The 9813-nt window shown below is 32.5% G+C and overlaps 1 protein-coding gene across 1 annotated transcript in view; it reads right to left on the reverse strand.

The window, feature by feature from the left end:
• Positions 1 to 200: 200 nt before the first annotated feature.
• Positions 201 to 9813, reverse strand: part of LOC137645685 (uncharacterized) — a 35559-nt gene continuing 25946 nt past the window's right edge. The window contains exons 26-37 of the mRNA XM_068378534.1: positions 9206 to 9373; positions 8399 to 8537; positions 7649 to 7821; positions 6843 to 7000; positions 6355 to 6441; positions 5954 to 6002; positions 5341 to 5508; positions 4881 to 5019; positions 4106 to 4278; positions 2989 to 3146; positions 1364 to 1450; positions 201 to 828 (exon numbers count right to left, since the gene is read on the reverse strand). Coding sequence (XP_068234635.1) covers positions 805 to 828; positions 1364 to 1450; positions 2989 to 3146; positions 4106 to 4278; positions 4881 to 5019; positions 5341 to 5508; positions 5954 to 6002; positions 6355 to 6441; positions 6843 to 7000; positions 7649 to 7821; positions 8399 to 8537; positions 9206 to 9373 — 1523 coding nt within the window. The 3' untranslated portion in view covers positions 201 to 804. The remainder of the gene's footprint in view (positions 829 to 1363; positions 1451 to 2988; positions 3147 to 4105; positions 4279 to 4880; positions 5020 to 5340; positions 5509 to 5953; positions 6003 to 6354; positions 6442 to 6842; positions 7001 to 7648; positions 7822 to 8398; positions 8538 to 9205; positions 9374 to 9813) is intronic.

Consider the following 9813-nt stretch of genomic DNA (forward strand, 5'->3'; position numbering starts at 1 on the left):
CTTGCATAACAAACCGAAAAGAATTTCTTTGCCATTAGTTTTATTGTCAAACTGTCGAAGTTGCTCGTTGACGCGAAGTTCGACTCAGTTTTCTAACAACAAAAAGAATGCACCACGAAACATTCTATCTTTTTCATGAGTAGATTTTATGAAGGACTAGACAGGATTCATGAACGAAAGAGGAAAATTAATAACACATATAATGCAGTGCCATTTTAATGTAAAATAAAATAACAGGTAGGCTACGATGACATCTTAATGAAATTGTTGCCCTTTGAGTGCTTTATATTAGAATATAATACTCACTAGCAATATGCAAGTGGTTCATTTATTCAAACGCAATACTGATTTTAAAGCAGACCAGAAAAAAAATCAAATGTAAATAGTAACAATATACCAACAATCATTTAAAAATAACAAAATCTTGTACAAGGAGTATCTTTTTCATTTTGATGCCTTTAGAACTGACATTCACAATAACAATAATGACATTTCAATGAAATGTATTGAAGAAATAAATCATTTGAGTAACATTGTTTCTTGTCAAGAACAGAAAGAATAATGAATAAATGGTATTTCCTCTTTAGGAAGATTGACTTTAAGATATAGGGTTCTAAGGATTTACTGAACAATTCTTGAGCATCTATAACAATGCTTTGTATAAAAAAGTTCAGATAGATAACAAGAAGATATTAGGGGGAGATAATGTCAAAGTTCATTTAAGCCATTAACTTGAAAGAATGTCCTTGAATTAGGTAGATATGAGAGTCCCTTAGAGGACGTATTTTATTCTTCAGTCCGTGTTTAGGCCAAGTTCGCTTGATAAACCTAAGAGAAAGAAAATTGAAAAAAAAAACATTAGAATAGTTGGTTATCATAATGAACTTAATTTTGTAGACTAAAATCATTCCCCACTGTTCAGAAACTGCATTTCTCCCGAGTTTAAAAAGGACTCATGCGTTAAATTTTAAAATACTCGTATATATATACTTTATATATATATATATATATATATATATATATATATATATATATATATATATATATGTATATATACATATATATGTATATATATACTGTATATATATACTTATATATATATATAAATATACATATACACACATGTATATATATATATATATATATATATGGTATACAGATATGTATATATATATATATATATATATATATATATATATATATATATATATGTATATATATATATATACATACATACATACATATAGTATACAAACACACACACACACACACACACACACACACATATATATATATATATATATATATATATATATATATATATATATAATCCTCTCTAGAACAAAACATTTGTGTACCTTACCTCTCTGTCATTCAGGTCCTGCACAGGACGGAAGTTTTCGACAATTTCATGACCTTCCTTGTCTTGCAACTCACGGAATTTTGCCAACTGCAATAGTGATAAAAATTCGAATAACTACAGTATTATTAAATGCTACAATGTTTTTCATGCTATCAAATCTAATCCTGAGATTAAAGATATTGCTAGTGGAGTTTTAGAATAATTTTCATATTATAAAGGAAACTATTCAGGAAAATTAAGATTTGAACGGGGCATTGGTAAGTGAGGCACAATGAAAATCAATGTAAATTAATTGCTATATCTGTTTATTTCAAATTTACTAATGAGTAAACAATGGAAATCGTAACTTTTATCACTGAAAGACCGATGCACTAAAAAGGGTTCTTATAAAAAAAAAAAAAATAACACTCAGAAACGTAAAATCACGAATCAGCTTAATTAAACAGAATAAATAATTTATTTAAGCACCTTGATTAGTCATTAGCGATTGGTTACCGAATATATGCAACACCAGCTGCCTACGTCACTTTTAGGATATGCTTTCAGAATTTTTACCTTTTTAATTTCAGTGAACTAATAGTCTAGATAAAAATTTACTAGGTTAAATGACATGATTAACCAAGGGCTTGAACTAGAAAAAGATTAAGCCTACATGCTCCTAGCTTCAAACTGCTTCAGTCTTTTTTCTTATTCTGAATTTCAAGAGATTTTAACATATAAAGTTAGTTAGGACTGCAGATGGTTATGTCCTTGTTTCATATACAAACCATTTCAAGAATCACTTCCAATTGATTTGTTACAGTGTCGGAGAGTAAACGTGTCTTTCAGTGTAAAATGGGAAATGTTTTGATTTTCTAAGTTTTCATTCATGTTTTATCCTTAACATTTTCTTTGCTTCTCTACTTGTAAAAGTATTGAATAAATTAAACCCGTTCCAAACATTAATTACAAAAAATACTGGTTATAATGAAAAAAAAAAAATCAACAATATTCTCTTTCAGTAATGTTAGCTTATATACATCTTTTACTTCAACAGTTGGTTATACAAATAAATAATCAATTATTTGTTCATGTTTGAGACCTCTGTTTGGCATTTGACTTAGCTTATAGACCATCTGATTTAAATCAAATGTGCAAATGGTGAAATTTATGTTAATCTTCATGATCGGCAATTTTTGCTGCAAAATAGTGAAGAACTGTTTTACCAATTTCCCTTCAAGCACACGATACGTCTTATGTGATATTAAAAGTTGTAAAATTATCAATACGTCTCTCAATTATATTTAAATATATTCCATTAAAAATATTACACAACAGACGTGCATAAAATTCTTTTATGATGAAGACCGATTAATCAATAGTGTGGATTTGACAATAAGCGAACAAGATGCGGTGTGAAATGCTGAATGTCTTGGAATGCACACGATAAAATTACTGTGAAGGTCCTGTAGAGAGTAGGGTTCCCCTGCCCTTAAAGTAAAGTAAGTAGAGTAATCTAACAAATAAATGTAGTGCCTTCGAATCAATCCACAGAACCAATTATTTCATACTTGACAAGATTTAACAATCAATTCGTTCACTATAATTGATCGAAAACGGAATACAAAAGGCTATATTTAACTGACCTGAGCTGAAGAGATTGTAACAGGTTCTTTGAGTACAGTCCAGGTAACGATCTCGTTACAGGTTGGGGTCGTCAGAGACCCAGAGTACCTGTAGAAGTTGTTGACAGCGCTTGGAAGAAGATCGCCCAAAGCAAATGGTGTGATATGCTCGGAAGAACCTGAAAGAAATTGTCGTTTCCTTCAACATTGTCTTAATATCTCCACACGTTTTACAGCCTTTTATTAATATCTATAATGTACACACATCCTTATGAAAATCCATAAAAGATACTTGCCAAAAAACCTTATGCACAATCGTGGTCGAAGATGTTTTATATTTCTAGATCGTGTGGGAAGTGTGAATGCCAAGATGTAATAAAATGGGCAAAGCAGTCAAAAAATTATTATATTAAGGATTTTTTTTTTCATTTTCAAGTCCCTTAAATCTCCAACAATAACAATTAAATTTACAGGAGTCCTTTAAAGCAATACGAGGAACACTGTAGAGAATGCAAATTACACAGCTGAAAGTAATTTTTGGTCAAATGTAGTTTTTTGAAGGAAACTATGGAGATCTGTCAACATAATAATGAATGTAAATAATCGCTTGAAAAATTACCCGTGATGCTTACGTCTCATTGCCACAAAACTGAAGAGCTTAAGGCACTACTTTATTAATGACAAATTCGTGATGAAATCTCTCTCTCTCTCTCTCTCTCTCTCTCTCTCTCTCTCTCTCTCTCTCTCTCTCTCTCTCTCTCTCTCTCTCTCTCCTATTTTTTTTTATTTCAAGCTATAGTATATTGTGCATAAAACTTAGTTTTATCTGAATTGTTAAATAATTTGTGTACTTCAAAGCTTTTCTGCTCCTTATCCGAGGGCCATATCAAATTCTTATTAAGATGAAGTAAGGCTGAAATAATTATTATTATTTCTGATAAATCTACTTCCTTCAGAATTCCTTATTTCAATATATCTTTAGGAATGAACTGCAGAAAGGATTCTTTTCAACACAAAATGTATCACACTTTAGATAATCTTCAAAATAGGACGCTAGCTTCAGCGTGGCGTGAAACACGATTAAAATGTATCGATAAAAATAGCTGATAAATCTCTCTTGTTTTTATCTGTCTATTACCTGAAGTGTGAACCTTCTCCAGCCCTGAGATGATGCTGCTGAGTTTGGCGTTGTCACTCTCACTAACTTCAAAGAAAATTCCCAAAACAGCCAAACCATCGCCATGCTTGATCGCCTCCCCTATGTTTCCGTAAGAGGTTTTGAAGTGCACCAAGTGGAGTTCAAGTGGATAACTGTAATAATTAGAAAGAAGAGAACAGTCAATTTTGTCATTGGAGTGATACTACATCATTGTCCAGAAGCTCTGCGAAAAAAAACCCAAATTCTTTAGTGTCTGTCTGTGAGAGAGTAGATTATTCCTTGCTAAAATCAGTATAATGAATATAGATGAGACTAATTAAGGTCTTGATTGGAGAGAAGCAGTTGTAAAATACTTTTTTTTTTATTCTGAGCCTTTAGATACTATTGCAATTTCTTCTCCTATTAAGGCAGATCTTGATTGAAGCTTAAACAGATTTCAGTCGCGGGTTAAAGAGCGAATACAATATTATCCTTCCATCATAATGTTCGAAAGGGAAAATGTCTGACTACATATACACTTAAGACCTCAGTGTGCTGTTACCTTACTGTCTTTCTCAATTTACACATTTAATTAGATATGAAGTATAATTTGTTAAAGGAGTAAGATAATGCTCAAGATGCTCTTGCCTTGCGAGTCTGATGTGAACACTTGCCTCAAACGTATTAGATACAATGTTTGATAAATATTATCATGAAATCGGTGAGATATAAATAAACGGACATTACCATTATAGAGAAAAGAATTATCTCTCACCTTTTACCATCAACGAGATGTTCTGACCCATTAGTGTCATCTTTTCCCCAATGGAAGTGGAACTGAGCGAATGTATATTCGCCTGTCAGGTTACCTCCATTGATGGTTGCAGACGAAGTCATCTCTACCGTCAATTGCGCTGCAAAGTGAGTAAGAAGCTTTTCGTTAGTTTACTGGAGGGACGGGCATTTAGTAAACAATAGTAGAATGAATTAGATTAGAAAAAGATGATGTTAAAAGAAGATATGATGTAAGACTAGTGGAGCGATAACACTGTAGAAGGAAAAAAGATAAATGTAGATAAAGAAAAAGAAAATTCAGAAGTAGAGGCCATTGACTTTATATAACGTAATGAATGCAACAAAAATGTTTTAGAGAGAGAGAGAGAGAGAGAGAGAGAGAGAGAGAGAGAGAGAGAGAGAGAGAGAGAGACTTGCAAAGTTTAGTGCATGATGCTCACCAGTATGTCCATTGTTGAGGATCGTCATATTGGCAGGAATGGCATCGTAATTGGTGAAGACGAAGGGAGACCAATCGGTGTTGACAGTAGAGCTCGAAGTTATGATGTCAATAGGTGACTGGCTGCTTCCTCCACACATTGGGAAGTCATTGGCCCAATCATCAGGTCCTGAACAAAAGAGGGTGATTTTGAGCGTTTATATCCAAGGCGTCAATGACCTTAGATGTCAGGATGCAAGAAAACCTCAGATCAATCAATCAATCAATCTTTATCAAGTCATGGAATACCGTAGATTCTACTACGTAATTATATCAACAAGGGATCACAAAAGCAAAGAAGCCCTTTTAGCTTTAATGAAATTACTTAGATAAAGATAATAATTTCTTGTACGATAAATAGAATGCTGGGTTAATCTTCGCTTGATGAGTGCATAACTATAATCACATTCAATTGTAATGGACGAAAAATACTCCCTAAATTATCCAAATGTGAAAAAATCCTGCCAAAGGTAATATCTAAAGTTATCATAAGTTATAACTTCTCAATATTGTTTTGATTACTCATGATCTGTCAAATCTAAAGCATAGTTCAATTCAAGCAAGCGATCACTTACCATTCTTGTCAGTGTAGGACCAGTGAAGCGTTGTAAGACCTGCGTAAACCTGTAAAGAAATTAATTTGTATAGTTATCTATCTATCTATCTATCTATCTATCTATCTATACACACACATACACACACATATATATATATATATATATGTATATATATATGTGTGTGTGTATAAATGTATATATTTAGATTCATACATATATAATATACAAGCACTAAATAAGGAAAACTATCATATTTGGATTAAATTTATCGTCATATGATAAAATTTGAAGTAATTTTTGGGTGTGATTAATATAACCCTCTGAGATTAGTTTATCATACATATCAATTTCCAATTTCCATCATTTCAGAATTCTATCAGACATAATAACATTTTAGTTATCCTGTTCCAAAATCTTACCGTTCGTCCATTGAGTGGCTGCACAGGACGGTAGTTGTTTACTATTAGGTGACCATAGTCATCATAGAGTGTTCGAAATTGGACCATCTAGCAAAAAGAGGAAAAATTTTGATTAATTATTGGCTAAGTATAATATGATTAAGTCTAAGAACACGAGAAACATAATAGATATGGAGTTGATGACGGAGACAGTTCTGATATATCGGGAAAATATGTGCAACATCACGATGGATTTGGATTGTACCAAAACAATGTTATAGTCAATTCTTTTTAATGAGGCAGATTTGCACCGACTTGCAAGGGTGGCCTTTTAGCTCGGAAAAGTTTCCCGATCACTGATTGGTTGGAAAAGATAATTCTAACCAATCAGATAGCAGGAAACTTTTCCGAGCTAAAAGGGCACCGCTGCGAGTCAGTGCAAATGCGCCTCATTAAAAAAAAATATGAGTATAGTTTTTTTGCTTTTAATCAGTTCTTGAACATCGTACCTGTGCAGCGGATATTGTGATTGGCTGCTTGAAAACAGTCCAGGTGACGATCTCATTGCAAGTAGGTGTAGTGAGAGATCCTTGATAGCGGTAGAATCCTTCGACCATGAATGGCAAGAAGCTTGCCAAAGCAGTAGGGGTGATGCTGTGTTCCGATCCTGTAAAGAAAGCAACATAGTTTGTCTTATTGCAAATATTAACCCAGATTCTTGACGTGTCGAAATGTACGTAATCTTAATCTATTTGTGTATCTATCCATCGATCTATCTATCGGTATATGTAACTTTCAATATATATATATATATATATATATATATATATATATATATATATATATTGATATATATGCATATATACAAACACACACACCCATATATATATATATATATATATATATACATATGTATATATATATATATATATATATATATATATATATATATATATATATATATATATATATATGCGTGTGCACATGTGCTCTGCAAATTCCTTGTTACTAGCTTATTTGGCACTTGGAATGAGGCAATAGGAAAGTATTAATTATATTTTCTCCTGTATGCTTTAAACTTCTTCACAGTATGTTCCAAACATCTTCTTTTCTTATTCTCAGTATACTTTAAATATCTTATAAGGGCATTTGCCATATTCTATAGTAAATGAGATTCACAATATTCTCTCCCCCTCCATTCTCGTTAGCTCCTTGACACAGACACACTATCTATGATCTGTAATTTTGCTTACTCGCACGATTCTAAGTTGTACAGTTCAAGTGTGTAACGACTATCAGAAGCCAAATTTCTCACCAGCGTCATGGATGTGGCTAAAACCATCAAGGAGAGGAGTCAGATTCGGATTATCGACTGCGGAGAGTTCTAAGAAGACGCCCAGCACTGCAAGCCCGTCCGCGTGCTTGATGGCCTCTGCTGCATTTCCGTATTCCGTCTTGTAATGTACCAGATGGAGTTCGCATGGATAACTGCAAAAAAGAAGAAAATAGAAACTCTTACGATTGGATGGTCTTGAAAATCAAAATCTTTCAAACTTACAACCTATAAAAGTTTAAAACGTTTCCAGATGACTAAAACTACTGACAGATCTTTCCTCAGACAGCATCTATAGCGTAAATTACTGACAGATCATTGCTCAGAAAACATCCAATACGTTTAAAACACTTCGAGAAGACTATAATTGCTGCCAGATCTTTGCCCAGACAGCATCTATAACGTTTTTGACCTTTCCAAAAGGCTAAAATTACGGTCAGATTTTTGCTCAGATAGAATCTATAATATTTAAAACGCTTCCAGGTGACTAGAATTACTGCCAGATCTTTGCTCCCACAGCCTCTATAACGTTTTAAAAGCTTCCTGAAGACTAAAATTATTTCATGGATAACTGCAAAAAAAAAAAAAAAAAAAAAAAAAAAAAATAGAAACTCTCAGGATTGGATGATATTGACAATCAAAAACTTTCAAACTGACAATCTACGAAAGTAATGAAAAAGTGTCTAATAATCATACACGGTGAGTGCATTCATTGTGTTCGCCTTTGATTACCTTTTTCCATTAACGAGATGCTCAGATCCTTTGGTGTTGTCGCTTCCCCAGTGGAAGTGGAACTGTAGGAAAGTGTAATCTCCAATCAAACCACCTCCCATGATTCTGGCTGGAGAGGTCATCACCGCTGACACTTGAGCTACGGACGCAAAAGAATGTATTGAAGCAGCTACATAAAGTGTAAATAAACAATTGGAAATCTCTCTCAACAAATAAGAAAAGAGGGCTTAGTTTTATGGCTTGAATCCATTCATGGAGTTTATTCAGTCAACAATATGATAGATGTGGAAATTCATGTGTGGAAAAACTGTAAACTTTAATGTTAATTATGCTGCTGGAAGTTAGATTATCATATATACCAGTACAAATAGAAATAATACATCTTGAAGAACCTTTCATAAAATTTGATCCACCCCTCAAGAATTATAATAGCGCCACTCTATTAATTATTGGGTATTTATATGCTATTTGGGTCAGTAAGAAGAAACGATATACGAAAGAGGAAACAGATGCCTTTATTAAGTGTTAATTTCATTATGATAGGTGGCTATTAAAATATGTATATAAAGAAAGAATGAATATAATGTTCACAAAAAAAGTATCTATATCCTTGTTTTTGAGTATCTAAAAATGAAAATAAAGATGTGTAAATTGTTAATTTAGATGGTTTATGTTTATGTAAAAATGTTAAAGCATACTGTAAATATCGCGACTGTAAAAAAATGTAATCTAACTTAAAAAAAAAAAAAAAAAGTGCATAAATAATTTCGTGCTATTTTATTCCTACTGACATCATATCCTCAGTACCTGTGTGGCCATTATTCATAAGAGTCATGCTTGTAGGAACAACGTTGTAGTTGAAGAATTTGAAAGGAGTCCACATGAAGGTTCCAGTAGTAGTTCCCGTGATTATATCGATTGGAGATTGAGAACTACCTCCACAGAGTGGGTAATGGTCTGCCCAGAATGATGGTCCTATGGAAGAGAGATTATTATTATTATTATTATCATTACTAGCCAAGCTGCAATCCTAGTTGGAAAAGCAAGATGGTGTAAGCCCAAGGGCTCCAACACGGAAAAATAGCCATGTGAGGTAAGGAAACAAGGAAATGAATATACGATATAAGAAGTAATGGAAAATTAAAGGAAAATATTAAAAAAGAATCATTAACAATATTAAAACAGATAATTCATATATAGATTGTAAAAACTTATGTCAGCCTGTTCAAAATAAAAACATTTGCTGCAATTTTGAACTTTTGAAGTTCTACTCACGTCTTACTAAATTGTCTTTTTTTTCAATATAGAATAAGATAGAAACATCTAAGAGTTACGAACAAATGGGAGTGGTTAATTATTTCTTCAGCCTCTTATAATAATTTTATAGATATGTTAAAATACTTATCGAACAATTT

This window comes from Palaemon carinicauda, chromosome 8 (genome assembly GCF_036898095.1).
Source record: "Palaemon carinicauda isolate YSFRI2023 chromosome 8, ASM3689809v2, whole genome shotgun sequence".
NCBI classification, from domain to species: Eukaryota; Metazoa; Arthropoda; class Malacostraca; order Decapoda; family Palaemonidae; genus Palaemon; species Palaemon carinicauda.